Here is a 16,873-nt window from a genome sequence, read left to right as displayed (position 1 = left end):
GGATTCAGCTGGAAGCTGATGGGATTGCAAAGACAACGACACATGCATTGAAAGAAGTCGGCAAAGGACCACGCAAAGTTGGCCATGAAAGGTCACCATCCAACGTCCCCATTCACAGACTTTACTTCCGTCTTTTCCCCTCCTTTGGTGGCGGAGGGTTGCGCCCCGTGGTGCGCTCTCCTTCATTACCGTGCTTTCCACAAATATCATCGATTGACACGAGCGGTGTAAAACATCACGAGAATTGCAATAGGATCGTATATTACCTATCTAAAGAATGGATCTGAGATAGTACACTGGATCTACAATTGAATTGGAAGAGCACTGTTTTAGGACTTAAAAGCGCTTTTATGCAATACCCTAAACATATCTTTTTGATGCCTTGTACTGCTCCATCACAGAAATGTATACTTGTGTTTTCGAGATTTTGGAAGATTCACACTCTATATTGGGATATCACTTGCTCCTTGATGTCGGACTATGCAGGAAGAAACAAGATGAAATTTGGCTACTTTCTCAAAAACAAATATCAACAATTATAAATTGTTTCCAATATTTGGAAAAGAAGGAAAAATGAATCGGGATATCACTCGCTCCTTGATGTCACATCTTGATGTAGGACTACACAGGAAGAAACAAGACGAAATTTTGGCTACTTTCTCAAAAACAAATATAAACAATTATAGATTGTTTCCAATATTTGGGAGGAAGTCTATCTCCACCCCATATGAAAAGGGGGAGGTGGGGGGTGGTTTGAACCTCACCTTTTCAAGGAGGTTGCAATAAAGATGATATAATTTCAAATATGAGTTTTGACTCTCATATTTTGGAAGGAAGTAAAGTCAAAATCTCAGAGTGAGAGTTATAATAAAAATAAAGTAGGACCAACAAAAAAAAAAGAAAAAGTAAGAGACATCCCTTCAAAAGAAAAGAAAGAGGTCTCATATTTCTATTTTCATTTCATGCATTGAAGAGGTCCGGCTGATTGATCAATAGTAGTCTCTCATTTCAAAAATAAAACTACAAAGTGCATTTTTTTACTAATTGACAATTTCAAAAAAAAAAAAAAAAGTTAATCCAATTAAGGGTTCATTTGTTTCGCGAAAAATAAATAATTTAAAAAAAACATATTCCAAAAACCGATTGTTTGTATTCCCTAAAAAATGAATAATTAAAATATATTTTCATCGTTCACGAAAAGTTTTAGATATGAATTTTTGTTAGTGATGAAAACAATCTCTATTAACTTATTATTTCAAATGATCATTTTTTCAAAAAAAAAAAAAAAACTTTTGAATTATTTATTTTTTCTTAAACTAACAGAGCTTAAATAGAATAATTAAAAAAAAAAAAAGGAATGGTAAAACTCGAGTCAGCAAAATGCCAAACTGAAGATCCGAAACCATCTCTCGCGCTCACACGTCGGATTCGTATTCCCGTTTTGGATAAATTGGAGACGTCGCGGCGCATCTTAGCATTTTCCCGGGAAAGCGAAAGGCATCCTGCTAACGTGCGCCCCTCCCCTCCCTTTCCTCTTTCCTTCCTCCTTCCTCCGCGCGCCACAGATACTTTGTCGGCACACGCAAGCTTTCTCTCTCTCTCTCTCTCTCTCTCTCTAGGCGTGCGAGTCGCAGGCGAGGCCGATTTTCGTGCGTCCCCATTGCCAGCACGAATGCGCACGCGGGGCGAGGCATGGAGTTCGCCGCCGCCGCCATCCGCTTCAGTCTCCCCTCCACCTCATCCCCTCTCCACTGCGACTGCCAGGTCTCTCTCTCTCTATCTCTCTCTCTCTCTCTAGGATGCTTGGGCGGTTTGTGTGAATCTCTGCGGGCGTGGCTTGGTCACGCGTGCATGCGGGTCTACGTGGGAGGAAACGGCGTGCATTTTGGTGGGCTTTGGATGTTATGCGCGATGGATTCCTCTTTGCGTGTTTTGATGCTTAGGTAGCGTCTCTATTCGTGTGATTCCGACATGGGTTGGTGTTCTTCTCGGAGCTAATAGAGGAAAGAGAAAGCTTTCGTGTTATAGGATTGTGGTCTGTTTGTGGGCTCGTCTCTTTACATTTAATACCCGGAGAGAGATTGAGGTTCTGGGCAAGTTGGTTTTCGGTCGATAGTATAGTCGTAGGTGACGGGCTTGTCGAAGGCGAAAGTTATCTTATTCATGTCGGTTGTTGAGGAGACCTATTGCGCGAGAAATGACGAGGGAAACTTCATTTGATGTGTTAGGTTAGGAAAGTTTTGAAATTTCTGTATGAGACGGCGCTTTGCCCCTTACACGGGAGTAAATGACCGTTTAAACTATGGTAATGGACATATTCGGTTGTTCCGGTCCCTGCTGTAATGACTATGTTGGAGGATTGAACTTCTAGATCTATTTTCTGATTGTCTGCTTTGCTGTGTTCCAGTGCTATGCAAGGCTGAGGAGGAAGCAGCAGAAACTACCTTTTCTGAGTACCACGCCGACTTGGAAGAACCACTCTCTATATTGTGTGAAGTCAGTTTTGAATAACAGGAACTCGAGGATCAGTGATAATGGCGCAGCTGAACCTGCTAGAGTTCTCCTCGAGAGATTATTTGCGCGAACTCATAAGCTGGAAGAAATGAACAAAGCTTCTAGCGTGCCTCAGGATGTCCAGCTGGATTTGAATTTTGAAGTGTTGGAATCAGACCTCCATGCTGCTCTGGCTTCTTTGAAGAAGAGGGAAGAAGATTTAGAGGAGGCTGAGAGAAAGCTACTGTTGGATGAGAGCGAGTTGAATCGTGCGACAGAGGAGTTAAAGTGTCGGGAGGAAGTGATTGCTGCTGCTTTATCTAGGCAGGAGAAGTTGGAATGGGATTTGAAGCAGGCAAATTTGAAGTTCGCTTCTCAAGCTAGAGAGATAGAAGATTTAAAGCTTCGACTAAGAGATAGGGAGCAGGAGATTGCAGCCTCTCAATCTGCATTATCCCTGAAAGAAGATGAGATACAAAAAATGAACAGTGAACTGATGAAAAGAAGTGAAGATGCTTTGGTGATCGAATCGGAACTTGAACGGAAATCCCAGCTCTTGACGGAAGCCAATGAAGTTATCAAGAAGCAGGAACTTGAGCTTCAAGAACTTCGAAGAGCAGTCGAGGAGAAAGAAGAAGAATTAGAGTTTTCTATGACATTGAAGAAGGCAGAAGAAGACAAGGTAAAAAGTATGGAGGCTACTTTGGAGGAACGGACAAGGGAATGGTTGCTAGCGCAGGAGGATTTAAAGAAATTGTCGGATGAAGCCTCTAAACATGCCGCAGAATCTAATGAGACATTAGAGGATTTCAGAAGGGTGAAGAGACTTCTTGGAGATGTGCGGGCCGAATTGATATCATCTCAGCAATCTTTGGTTTCCTCGAGGCAGAGAATGGAGGAGAAGGAGAAGCTTTTGGAAAAGCAAATAACAGAACTTGTAGAGCAGAAGGAAAGTATTGCTGCACACATGGCAAGTTTGAAGGATGTCCAAATAGAAGTAGAGAGTGAGAGAGTGAAACTTAGGGTTGCTGAAGCCCGAAACAAAGAGCTTGAGCGAGATTTATCATTGGAGAAAGAATTGGTGGAAGAGTTGCAGGATCAGCTGACAAAAGAGAAAGCTTCTCTCCAGCAGGCAATTCAGGATAAGTCCTTGCTGCAGACTGAGCTTAACAGGAGAAACTCTGAATTTCAAGAAACCCAAGATCTTCTGCGGTTGAAAGAAGGAGAACTGGTGGAAGCCAAACTGGAAATTCAGCATTTGCATTCCCAACAGACTGCTCTTCAGCTCATGCTGGAGGAGAAAGATGTCGAACTGTTAAATACAAAGAAGAAGTTGGAAGAATTAAACTGGGAAACTGAAGAGCTCAAGAGACTCATGAATGGGAGAGAGGACCAGCTTATCCAGGCAACGAATTTGCTAAAGGACAAGGAGGAGCATGTCCAGAACATGCAAAGCGAGCTTAGTGATACAAAATGGAGATGCACTGAAGCCGAATCTGTTGTAGAGCGGATTGTGGAACTCACGAACAGACTAGTTATCCCCTTAGAGGATAAAGAATATGACGTGGTGGGTGTGGGTGGTCTAGGGTCACAGCAGCTCATCACGTTACCAACCGATGATTTTAGGTGGAAAAACAAACAGCTTGAAACTGAGATTGATTTAACAAGAGAAAACTTGCGAAATAAAGAAATGGAAGTTTTGGATGCACAAAGGGCTCTAACACTCAAGGACGAGGAACTCAAAAGTGCCCTGATTAGACTAGGTGAAAGGGAGAAGGACCTTCAAAGGTTGAAAGAAGAAATGATTAATGATGCTAGTGATCTCCGGAAATTGCATGAGTTGGCACAACAGAGAGTTGGTGAGAAGAGTATGGGAGACTTAGCTATTGAGAAACTTCAAATTGAGGCCGCCCAGCTGGAAGTTGAAGCTGCAACTAGTGCTCTTGAAAAGCTTGTGGAAATGACTCAAGAATTTTTAGGTAAAGCTAGTTTAAGCATCGAGGTGGACACTAATGCCAGTGGCCTCCATGAAGAACTGTCTGATATGACAAGTTCAGATGAGAACAGTGAATGTTTTACCGAGGTAAAAATGCAGGTCACAAAACTTGCAGCTTTGAGTGAACAGCTTGTAAGGGAGGCTGGCATTACTATCGCTGCTGAGTAATTTAGGTCGTTGAGCTGTGTACATAGTTATCTGACAGCTTTTTCATCATAGTGGAGAGTGAGGATATTCTGCTTGTATTTTGTAGTAACAGTCATTAGATTAGGATGCCAAAAACTACTTGTATAATGTGTGAGGCTTGTTTGTTGGATAGTTACTAGGTGAGTTGAGGAATCAATCTGTTTTGTGTAATTGTGGCCTAATGTGTTGAAAGCTTCGAACTGACCATATAAATCGAGGAATGTTTCATTTTCTCTCTTGTTACGACAGCCACAAATTTGTGTTGAGTATTTGTTTTAATTCATGGTACTGTTAGCGATATTTGTTGTGGGCACTCCTTAAATCTGACCATTCATTGTGATGAACTATTAAATCTGAGGCCATTTTTCGGTTGATATTGAATTTATCCAGATCATTGGAATGAACGCCTTGCCAGTTTTTCTCTCCTGTAGCCTGGAGCTGCCAAGTCAGACAGCAGAATCTGCTAATTGTCTCATCTGGCGTTAGTACTCATGTAACTTTTCTATTCTATTGGGCACTTAGGGTGCGTTTGTTTGAAAGGAAAAACGAAAGGCTTTGTTTGGTAATATATAATTGAAAATTTTTCGGTTGATATAAAAAATAATTTATCCAAGAAAAAAAAGAATTTTTAATTGAATTTTTAATATTGTTGTTTTTTATTTACTTTTTTTCTATTTTTTCTTTCTTTATTTTCTTATTTTCTTTTTCCTTCTTTTTGTCCTTCACGAACGCCTCGCCAGTTTTTAGCTGGCTTCTGAGCTCCTGTCACTAGCCTGGAGCTGCCAAGTCAGACAGCAGAACCTTGTTATCAAAGACCATGAGATTGCTCGATTTCTCATCTGGCGTTAGTACAAATTCTAATTTTTATTTTTATTTTTAAATGTTTTACAAATTTTAATTTTTAAAAAATAAAAAATTCAAATTCAATTATTTTTTAAAATCTATTTTTATGTTGGCCAGTTCAAAAAAGTGTTCATAAAGTCTGCTGCAAATGTTAAGTAGGATCGAGGAGTTTAAAACATTGGCGAACATCTCACTGAGAACGGATATCACTTCAACGTGACATGATGAGAGTTAGTAGGTAAATGACCAATTACTTGCCGTAGCTATATCAATTTTCACTTGTAAAAGCAAATATAGAGGACTCAGATAACATATCAACAAATAATGCTGTCGCTACCAAAAAGAGCATGAAAATTGCTGCCGTTTCCTCTACTATTATAAAATCGGCAAACTTGGAAACTGCGTATCGATAAAAACTTCCAAAGAACCAACGAGTTATAAGTTCAGCAGCTCAGACAAGTTGCTTCTCTCCTTCTAAAGGCTTGCTAAACGCTCGTCTTGATTGGGTAGGAAAGCAGGATGATATAGCAGAGTTCCAAGGCCGTTAAATGGCTGTCAAGCTCCTCAGAAAGCTTTTCTATCTTGAATATTATTGAAAAGTCGGAGTAGCAGCTTCTCTGTAGTTAGAAAATTCCTTTGGTTGGAGTTTGCTTTAAACCATCTTCAATTGATTCCTTGGAATGATACTAGCGCTCATTATCCCAGAACAAGGAGGCTGAAAAGCTTGAAGCTGTCACTTCCCCATGAGCTTGTAGTATGCATACAAGCCAGAGCCGAGAAAACCAAGAAATTGCCCAACAACATTCAACTAAACACAGGAAACACGGGTTCAGGACAAGTTAAAACTGATAATAGTGCCATAATAACAATTAGTTGTGAGTTGAAGTTTGCAAAGAGATCAAACTTAGATCATGAGAAAAAGAGCACTACTCACAATATCAAATGGAAGCCCACCAAAAATAATCCAGCCAAGTCCAATGGTGAAAAAATCCTAAAACAATATAAGAAACAGAGAATGTGAATACATAGAGAAGTGACAGATTACAATTTCCTATATTATTAGAGGGAGAAGTCTAGTATGCAGAAACGGACCATTTAAAGCAGCGTGGTCTCACTGAATACTTGCTATTCATTCGCAGTTAATCTTTATGGGTCATTCCAATGTATGACCATGCCATAGAAACAAAATAAGTACAGTGGAAGTCTTCATAGAGTACAGCTCAATTCCATAAATAATGAATCTATGATTTAAGTCCTAAAACTTTTTTAAAATGACCCAATAAAATTTCCTTCTCATCAGAAAATCACATGAGGCATATTTCCAATCTAAGATTTTCTTTATTGGCATTTTCAAGGTTTGAAACCTCCAACATGGCGACATGACTTCGACGACACACCAGACAACATTGTTTGCACATGATTCTCTAGAAACCTTCTCTCTCTACTTTTGCTATCCTTCTGAACCACAATTTTCAGCTTTACTCTTCTCAAACCTCCCCAAATCAATCAATCGCCACCCAATTCTTAAATGCGTGATTTAAGGAGCTTCTTCCCATCCCTCCTTTATCATGGCCTCTCAATTGCTTCCTTCCTCCCAAAGTACCAAAATCCAGGGCCACCAACCTCACTTGCCATTTCAAAAATGCTGAAATTCATGATTTTGGGTATTTCACCATTGGACTAAATCTCATCAACAAGAGGGAACTTTCATGATTTGATGAGGGAAGATAAGCAGTTTTATGGAATGCGCATATAGCATCTAACACATTAGCACTAACCCACAAGACATCTCTGTCGTACAGATTCAAATTCCCACATACTCTCTGATCCTCTTCAAAATGACTCAGGTTACACGGATTTGTCTCCAGCAATATGGAGAGCTTTCAGCACCAAATGCAAATCCTGGAAGTCCCTTTGAACGCTAATAATCAGGCCTCGAATTGAATCGATAACTCCACCAGCGTCCCATGCTGGAGAATTTATCATCTAGTAATTTGACAAAGTTGTGACAGTCTCTCTTTCGATTGACATGTGGATTCTGAACTTGATTGACTCGGCAATGCAGGAGATGGAGATAGTCGAGACTCAGCCACATCAATTTAAGTTGAAGATGTGAAAGAACGTCATTGGACATAGTGCATGAGGTGACAGAATCTCCAGCCGCACTTAGAACAAGTTTAAGATCAATTTCTACCATGTGTGATTTTTTCCAGCACGATGAGTCATGTAGATACTTCATTGAGCCACTACAAAAAGTTTTAGGACTTAAGCATTGATAAAAAAAATTTGGGAAGCAACGTCATTTGACATTGCATATCAAGTCTGAAAGTCTTCAGCTGCAGGGCAAGCTTAGAATTAACTTTAGCGACGTGCAATATTCCAGCGAGGTAAGTCATTGCATATACTTTCTTGTGCTATTTTAAAAAGTTTTAGGACTTCATTAATTGATGCAAGTTTAGGACTTCTAGAGTGTACTTAGCAATTCCAAGTTCCTTATAGTTACTAAAAGAGGAAAAAATCATCAAATTATCTGGTTCATCAAAACGAATTTCAATCTAATTCAAGTTTCTGCCTTTCAGTCTCCTATCATGTCCTATTCTAGAAAAAGTCACAAATCTATGATAAGGCTGCTATGCCTTTACAAATCACTGAGATACGCAACATCAGGGATCTCAATCATCATGGTCTTTTCAGTTAAAGCATTGGTGTATGGAAACTTATCAGTACTTTACAATTTCACTAGTTTAGAGTTTTTCAACTCCATTGTTTCTCAATAGACAGCAATAGAGCAAAATGTATTCCACAGTTAAAAGCCTTCTGACCACTCAAAGTTGAAAGCACCGATATATTGTGTATAATGCAGATAGTCTCAAAGCATATTAATATATTATGCAGAACTCTCCAGTGTCTGTAAATGTTACTGCATTAGCTGGTGTACATACCTTTAGATTTCCACAGATGGTCTGCGTTACTGCTGAATTGAGGGTTGTGTTTAGGAATATACAGTAATTCAGAAAGAAAGCCAATATGCAGGAGAAAAGCAAGATAACCTGCCAAATCAAGAAAGGAGCAATATCTCAAGTTGAACGTTCTCTACTATAGAATTCTGATTATCCAAGCAGCAAAACTTATTAGCTAAAGGGAAGTGTAAAAATTAGGAAGAGTAAAAGTTCAAGACAGAACATTTCAACTGTTTGACATGCAACCGCAAGAATGTGAGACCCAGTGGATGATTGACTAATAAAGCCATCGATAGCTAATAAAAAAATCAATTTGCACGCACCATATCCAGCAGGTCCTAAATGCAACCTTTATTACATGCACACATCTATGAAAAACTTTGAGGAGATACTTGAATTAACTAGATATAGATTTTCCAAAGTGCATCCTTTGATTCACTGATGGATTCATCAGATACTTAAATTAATTAGATATAAATTTCCAAAGTGAGTTCTTCTTTGATCCACTGATGAACAATGTATGTACATGCATCACAAGCTGGACGCTCTTTTCTGAACATTTGTCCTTATAATTTTACACAACCACGGTTACAATAGGATTTCCATAAATAACCAATATTCAGGTGAAAACTTTTCCATTATGACTCTGCCTGATTGTCAGTCTGATGTCCAGTGTGTACTGAAATACCTAAACACGATCAGAGATGCATGTGAAATTGGTAGGGCAAACATACCATGAAACCAGGTGAGAAAAGATACTGAAAATCCAATGCCGTTGCTATGTCCCCCGTGACATATGTCCAGAACAGTAGAATTGGTCCACATATAATCCCTATCATGGAGAAAGGAACATCATTTGCACCCGAGATGATCAACAGAGGATAACATCGACTAGATCAATCCAAAGGAAGTATTTGTTCAATGGTCTAATCAGTTCTCTATTTTTTTCTTTAGATAGTTAAAAGAAAAGATCGCCATAGGGCACCGAGGAGTGCAATACAAAAAGAGCTCAAAACCCAAAGAGCTCAGAAACAAGACAAATCATCTATAATTTCGAGCAAAGAATTTCCATCCAGACACAATTTCCCATTATTTCAAACGTGTAAGACTTTCAACAGAATGAAAACGGCCGTCTCCTCTCCATGAAAGCCTTCTTATTCTACTCTTTCCAGACCAACCAAAATATAGCAAGGGGGGTTGAAGAATCCTCCTTTTCTTAGCACGAGGCAAAAGAAGACCTTGCCAAGCCCATAATTCTTGTTCAATCCTCCTATAACCACTTTTTCCCATAGATGATCATTTTCGACTTTGAACCGCTATAACCATCTGCCTGGAAAAGCCTTGTTGAGCAAAAGAGAGACTTGATGCCAAGACGCCATTACGAAAAGGTTGCTTGACAACTTTCCAATTAACTAGGTGCAATTTACACGACTGATCATAATCCTCCCACAAAGATCTATTCTAAATAGATTATAAATAGATCGAACCTTTTGGAAACCGGCCATGAGATAGGAAACAGAGACAAAAAATGATGTGAAGCTTGGAGAAAGTGCTATTAATGAGGGTCAGTTATCTTACCATTGCACCACATTAAGCCAAAGCTATTCAGCCCACTTGATTTCCCTAAGATGAATATAAACAAAGAAGGAATAAATTAAACTAGTGAAAAGCGCATGGACTGTTGCAATTCCAGAGAAGAAAAGAAAATAATACCGATACGAGCTATTGTTGCAAGATATATTGCTGTGGTAATGTTGGACAAGAAGACAACAAAGTAGCCATGAAAGTCAAATGACAAGTCCCTTGCTCCAGCGACAAATGCACCAAGAATAATCAATCCAACACTGACAATAACCTTAAATTATGTGTTAGATGAATGGCAGGGAAAAATGCAACATGAATTATATTAACTACTTAAAATCCTAACAAAAGGAGAGCTTACGAAGGCAAATCATAGTCTAATGTAATATAATCTTAAAAAAGTTCAAAATGATCATTTCCTTACCTAAGAAAAGGAAGATCGCACAATCAGGTCTGAATATTCAACAATGCATTATGCAACCTAGTCCATACTAAAAGCCTTAGGATGAATATTCTGATGCATATATACATTTGATTAACCAAGTCTATGCAAAGTACACTAAGAGTCTGAATGAAACTGATGCCCAGCACCCCTAGAACACCCTATGAATTCCAATGGTGGCAGTACTGCACTCCACTGCAACTGAGTGATTCTTGGGCCAAGAGGCCCTGGTGTGGCCCCAATAAAGTTGGCTTGTTGAAATTATTTAACCCACCACCATGCTTCCAGGCAAGTTTGGTATTGAGTTTTAACCAACTTGGCTAAGCCCTTGGGATTGCTAGATTAAACATTTGTACAAACATACACACTACATCATGTTCCGGCCACAAGGCAAAGCATGTAGGACAGGACAAAGTGCTCCAAAGAAGGGAGACGTACCTTCCAATGATAGAAGATGAATACTTCTGACCTGCCAGAATCCACTCTGCTACCATTGTAAATACTATCGTCGTCCGCCTAAGGGTGGTGTACATTGGGACATTTACTCCACGAACAGACTCCATAGTGGCTAGCTTTCAAGTAGAAATAAAAGCATGGAAAAATATTTTCCATTATAAAAATTAGCACATAAAACTTCTTGAGTAATCAACACAAAACTTGCAGCAAAACACAATGAAAGGCCTACCATGTACAACAAATAGGCAAGTGAAAGAGGAAGAGTATGAACCAATGTCCTCAATGGCACAAGCAATTTGGTATTATCTGAACCAAACGAAGATTCACCTACTGTAAAGTTGATTATCTTCCTCTTTCTCATTGCATAGAGAAAAGAACAGGAACATATCATCTGTGAGCACATCATGATGAACTCATGTTAACTTCGTACAAACGATATCAGGCAATTATACAAAACATTCAAAACCTCATAAAACTAACTAACATCCATGGAGGAAAGACTACAGGAACATATCATTCCATAAGAATTAGTTTTCAGCTTCAGAAAGACTTGAAATTTAATCGTACAGCACATTTGCTAGCACCCTGAACATTCACTTTAATGATTTCTGTAAGACTCAATGCAGAGTTAGATCAGTTGTTCCAACAAAAAAAAAAAAAAAAAATTGAATAAATGTGCACAAGCCAACTATTTTGTTTGAACTGACTAAGACACAAAACGAGGTCCTGTTCGCAAGCATATCTGCATCACTTTAAGCCATGGCAAGAGAAGTGTTGCTCTAGACATATGTCACGGAAAACCTTTTAAGGTCAAAGAAGGATTTCCCACAGAACGGCAATTTTCCACATCAACTTAGATGTCCAGCACTGCTATTGGCATAACAACCAATAGACCAAAGACTGGCCCAATTATAGAATTTAAACAGATCAATACCAACACAAACAGATCTAATAAGTAGTTAAAAACACGCATCATTCACTTTCAAGGCATTTCACTTTCCTAATACCAGGTAATATTTGCTCATTTTACATTAGTTGCATTTGTTTTACACAAACCAACTAGATAGTTTTCCCCTACTTGAATAACATAGCAGTTCTAATCAAGTCAAAAAGATTACTATTTCAATACTATTCAAATCTCAGTAGTAACAACCATAAGGTTCCAATAGATGATCATATCCACATCTTTACAATCTGGTCAAGATAAGAATCCAGACAGGGAGAGATGATAGGACAGGAGGAGAATGATCTCAACTGCAGTTTCAAGCACAATTGAATTTTAGAGAAGCAAAGCACTACATAATTGAGGAATATGGTTGTTAAAGCACAAGCATAAAAAGAAAATTGCATTTCAGTTTTGACTGACTCAACCATAAAGTCAATTTTGAGTTCCTAAATATCATATTAAAAAGCTGACTTTGGTTGTCCTAATTTTTGAAAGTATTGAGGGGGGGAAACATATTTCACACAATCTTCTTTTGCAGCTGAATTCTAGGCCTCATAACTTTAGTCTGCACTCTGAAGTCCCTCACCCTCTGGCCAGTTACTGCTTCACTAATGATGTTCCAGAGTGAAAAGCAAGCTTCAAGTGATGACTACCACCAAACAATCCACAAATCTAGGGCAGCATTGTGGACTCATCACTCAAATGACAATGAGACTTTTGAAAAATACTCCATGGTAGTTTATTGTCTCTGAATCACCAATGCAAAAAGCTAAACTTGCAAAGTACATACCTGTAACAGAGTAATGACATTTGCAGATGGGAATTTATAGGAAGAAAGAGCTGCTTTGTTAAACATCACCAAGAGCACTGCAAACATATGGGAAAGAATCAATAGCTGAAACATATGCGGCCGTAGTCAACATGATGGAAAGATAATAAAAGTATTTTAAGCTGCCATGTATCCATATCACCTCTTAAAAGTATTCACCACCCACTAGTTTCAGTTAAGGCTATGGATTCCCCTTTGTTTCAAATTCCCACTTTGTGCCTCATAATGTCACGGACTCTTTGTTAATGATTCCACTTATACTTCCATGCATTTCATATGCACGTTCAATTTTATATATCTAATGAATCACGCTCTGGTGTGCATACATATCCAATAAATTGACCAAAAGGGATAATTAAGGCTTTCAGCCAAAATATACCCAAGGAATCATAGACTTCCTATTTATTTTCATCGAATCAAAGCATCCGAATCGAATCAAACGGGCATTCTTTCTTGACCATATATGAATCAAATTCTACGTCACTAAACTAGCAAACTCACGAAACAGTAACCCGGTTAAAGATAAAATCAGTTCCAGATACATAATTACACCGATTGCATAAACGTATAAGGCATGGGCTGAATACACTAATTAAACCATCACATTCATACGCCAAACGTCAAAGGGACAAAAGTGAGCTAAATAAGTTCATCCGGCGGACAAGCCACAGATCACAACTGACAAAAGTTAACACGCCAGATACACCAACAAGCAATGGGGCACCAACCACCAAGCAAAAATGGGGCACCGAGTACCAACCATCTCAACCCAATTTGAACCATCCAATTTTCCCCACGGCACGTAACTGCGAGGACCATTCGCGCACACGATCGAAACCCGCGACCTCCCGACGAAAATCACAATCTCTACCTACACAGTCCTCGACAAGATTGCGAATTTCAAACGACAAGAGCCCACCCAGCTATCCCCAGACGATGCTAAATCATTCTCAGACGGAAAAATCAAGCACAACCCTTCAGAGAGCGCAAGCACCCACGAACGAGGAAGAGGCCTGACCTGCGCAGGTCATGTAGGAGACGGCGGCGTAGGCGCCCCGCCTGGTCATGGTCGATCCCACGAAGAGCTTGTCGTCGAGCTTGAGGAGCCGCTCCCTCTCCTCGTCGCGCGCCGGCGGGGGATCCGACACCGGCAGCACGTGGTTCTTCGACGAACTCGACGCCATTGCTGACACCCCTCTCTCTCTCTCTCTCTCTCTCTCTCTCTGCAGCGCTCGCGCAGAGGTTCTTGGAGAAGTCGTCAGTCAACGCACGAGTTAGAGAGAGAGAGAGAGTAGAACAGAGCGTGCGTGTTGTCTGGGGGAAGCGACATCGAAGGCGGGTCGGATTTTCGATTGACGAGAATGTTTCAATGTTGAAGATGTAATGCCAAATTGGCTTTAAGGAAGAGAATAGAAGGGACAATAGGGCAAGTTTATCTTCGAACTCTAACCCAATATATAATTTATCTTAGATTATAGAAGATATTTGAAAAATTTGTCGACCACATTTAGCATTGATCTAGAGTTCAAGAATTGCATTGAACAATATAAAATTTCGGAATAATATTGGTGATCTAATAAAAAATTAGGGGACGGCATTGTGCGTTAGACCAAAATTCAAGAACCATTTGTGCCATTTTTTCCAAATAAAATAATGCGGAGTAGAGCTATTCTAATTACTTATTGGTGAAGGGTTGCTTACTTGGGTATGCTAAATAAGACGGCTGAGTGATGGGGCATATACCGTCTTGAGTATGTATAGGAGAGCATTTCCAAAGTCTCTGAGGGCTCTAAAGGCCATCAAGGGGCTCTTGAGTCGAACTTGAGCATTTTGAAAGTCATTTTAACTCAATGCAACTCCCACCCAATACCGGCTATGGGTAGGGTAATCGTCACTCAAGAAAAACAAGTAAACCCTTTATTACTAGACTAAATATCTTGGTGGTTCAATTATAAATAGAAATAAATGATTAAGTTTGAAGAGTAAGTTTGGAAGGAAAAAGAAAGAGGCAATCGAGGTTTTTGCTTCAACATATAGAGGATGTAACATTGTCAAGGGTTTGGTTGTTGTTCTCTTAGATGAAACTACATAAGGTCATTGCTAGTATAACACATCTACTAACCATCAAAGTATATCATTTTGCAATTCTCTTTTTCCAATCCTCATTATCAAAATCGACATTGCTAATCCTTTGAATATGTAAGTTTTGGATTTGCTAGCTATAATTTGAACTTTGCCGATGAAGGTGCTGTCATGAAGATATCGAAAAGAAAATTCACACATCTTAAAGTTCAAGTACTGCATTGTACTCATTTTAAATAGTGATAGGCATAAACTTGCTATGTAAGTTTGCAATCTTAGATCACACCCTTATAATTGCTAGAGACGGAAATGGAGGATCACGGAGTGATTGTAGGATGGTTTGGATGCTTGAACATCGAAAGTTTTCGAAAGGATCGAAACGTGCTCACTCAAAATGGATCTCTTCATCTCTAGGTGATAATGACCCGAGCAGCTATTCTAGGCTCAAAGCACAAAAATGGGCGAGCTTGAGTCAGGGTCTCATGTAGAAAAGTTCCACCTCTGCCATTTGTGGTTGTTAAGAATTTCATAAAGATAAATACGAAGGCTCAAGATTAGTGATCTTTAGCAAAACATCATGAAGAAAACCATCTTGTATAGAGTGATCCAATCAAAGTTGATCCCATCACTTTTACGACGACGTGTTTGATGCTCTACCAGAAATTCTCAATCTATCATTCAAGAATCTCTCAAGTTATATTAGGGAGGGAATTTTGGAGGGAGAGGAGATTGTGCATGTTACCAAGTTAGATGCCATCACATATATGACAAATGGTAAGGAACCTTGTTTCTCGAAGGTTTTCAGTGACGTTGAGTCCAATGCTAAAAGTCAAATTTGAGGGAGAAAACAAAGCTTCCATTTTCCAACTCCTAGCCCCCACAAGAGACGGCTCTGAGATAGGAACGAGTCAACATATTATTGCAAGTTCGACGAAGGGATGATAGAGGGAATCAAAGGACGATACCGGACTCTCGAGTTGGGCTTTAACTTGTTATCCAGGATTGCCCATAAGAAACATATATACGTAACATTCTGCAGGTTGGGCGAGCGGGCCGGGCTTTATCCCTATAGGTCCTTTCTCAGGCCTTTCTAAAATTGCATTCAGGCCCTTGTCGTGTGGATGGGCCGGTCGGGCCGGTCAGGCCCGATAGTCTAGTGCATTAGACGTGTAAGGATTCCTTGGCTAATCACTTGTAGAAGATTTTTATTCTATCCAGTACCCATAATAGATAATGTAAAAGTGACTTTTGGGCATTTAATGGGTTTTGGTAATTTCGGGAAATGAGAAAATAGTAGGGGCTCGCGTATTATGTGAAAAGTCTTGTTAACGAGTGTCTTGAATACTTACTTATCATAATTAAAAAATGTTTGAAATGAGAGAGAGAGAGAGAGAGAGAGAGAGAGAGAGAGAGAGAGAGAGAGAGAGAGGAGTCAATCAATGGACTAATAAATCCATTTAAAGATCCTGATCCAATTGAGACACAAAGAAGCACGCTTTGCTCAACCATTCATGCTTGCTTCTTTAATTCAGAAGTCGACGGGAAACCCTAATGGACTAATAAATCCATTTAAAGATCCTGATCCAATTGAGACACAAAGAAGCACGCTTTGCTCAACCATTCATGCTTGCTTCTTTAACTCAGATGTTGACGGGAAACCCTAAAAGAAGAGACTCTTGATACAAATTCAAGCTCAAGAATCCTGGAGTTCACTCAAATTTAGTAGATCTAAAGAACAAAGAAGAACGAAGATGATCATGTTGGTGCTTGGTTTCCTTGTAACCCCGCAGTGACTTGACATTTTGTGGCCGCTTGTTGTCGGATTGGGGTTATATGTACTGCTTGTGAAGCAATCTTTTCCCACAAGTGATGATCACAAAAGCAAAATCTGCAATTGTTGTAATATTGAAAGATTCCACAACTTTCATCAAGTAGTTTCTTGCGAATTTTTTATCCTAATGAGATCATGCTTTTTCTAAGAAGGGATCTCATTGTATCTTAGGGTCTATTTGTTTTGAAGGAAAACCATTCTTAGAAAATTGTTTTATGACTTTCAGTT

General features: G+C 39.4%; 2 protein-coding genes across 2 annotated transcripts; one reads left to right on the top strand and one right to left on the bottom strand.

The window, feature by feature from the left end:
* Positions 1 to 1,464: 1,464 nt before the first annotated feature.
* LOC104437021 (myosin-11) lies at positions 1,465 to 4,912 on the top strand. Its single transcript, XM_010049880.3, has 2 exons — positions 1,465 to 1,764; positions 2,408 to 4,912. Exons 1-2 carry the CDS (start codon positions 1,693 to 1,695, stop codon positions 4,655 to 4,657), a joined length of 2,322 nt encoding a protein of 773 aa, XP_010048182.2. The 5' UTR covers positions 1,465 to 1,692; the 3' UTR covers positions 4,658 to 4,912.
* Positions 4,913 to 5,749: 837 nt separating this feature from the next.
* Positions 5,750 to 14,103, bottom strand: LOC104437024 (UDP-N-acetylglucosamine transporter UGNT1). The gene is made up of 10 exons (XM_018870745.2): positions 13,751 to 14,103; positions 12,694 to 12,770; positions 11,187 to 11,348; positions 10,940 to 11,073; positions 10,192 to 10,322; positions 10,057 to 10,101; positions 9,213 to 9,310; positions 8,461 to 8,568; positions 6,453 to 6,509; positions 5,750 to 6,326 (listed from the first exon to the last, which is right to left on the bottom strand). Exons 1-10 carry the CDS (start codon positions 13,914 to 13,916, stop codon positions 6,252 to 6,254), a joined length of 1,053 nt encoding a protein of 350 aa, XP_018726290.1. The 5' UTR covers positions 13,917 to 14,103; the 3' UTR covers positions 5,750 to 6,251.
* Between the last annotated feature and the right edge of the window lie 2,770 nt (positions 14,104 to 16,873).

The sequence above is a fragment of the Eucalyptus grandis genome, chromosome 3 (genome assembly GCF_016545825.1).
Source record: "Eucalyptus grandis isolate ANBG69807.140 chromosome 3, ASM1654582v1, whole genome shotgun sequence".
NCBI classification, from domain to species: Eukaryota; Viridiplantae; Streptophyta; class Magnoliopsida; order Myrtales; family Myrtaceae; genus Eucalyptus; species Eucalyptus grandis.
The sequence above is the reverse complement of the archived record's forward strand: the minus strand, read 5'-3'. Positions and strand labels throughout refer to the sequence as shown.

Excerpts from the sequence above, each read along its gene's own strand:
- LOC104437024 (XM_018870745.2), bottom strand. The coding sequence starts at position 13,916 with ATGGCGTCGAGTTCGTCGAAGAACCACGTGCTGCCGGTGTCGGATCCC. Across the intron at positions 10,323-10,939 it reads TCATCTTCTATCATTGGAAG|TGTTGGATTGATTATTCTTG; the intron begins GTACGTCTCCCT and ends GGTTATTGTCAG. Across the intron at positions 8,569-9,212 it reads TTTTCTCACCTGGTTTCATG|GTTATCTTGCTTTTCTCCTG; the intron begins GTATGTTTGCCC and ends TTGATTTGGCAG.
- LOC104437021 (XM_010049880.3), top strand. The coding sequence starts at position 1,693 with ATGGAGTTCGCCGCCGCCGCCATCCGCTTCAGTCTCCCCTCCACCTCA. Across the intron at positions 1,765-2,407 it reads CTCTCCACTGCGACTGCCAG|TGCTATGCAAGGCTGAGGAG; the intron begins GTCTCTCTCTCT and ends GCTGTGTTCCAG.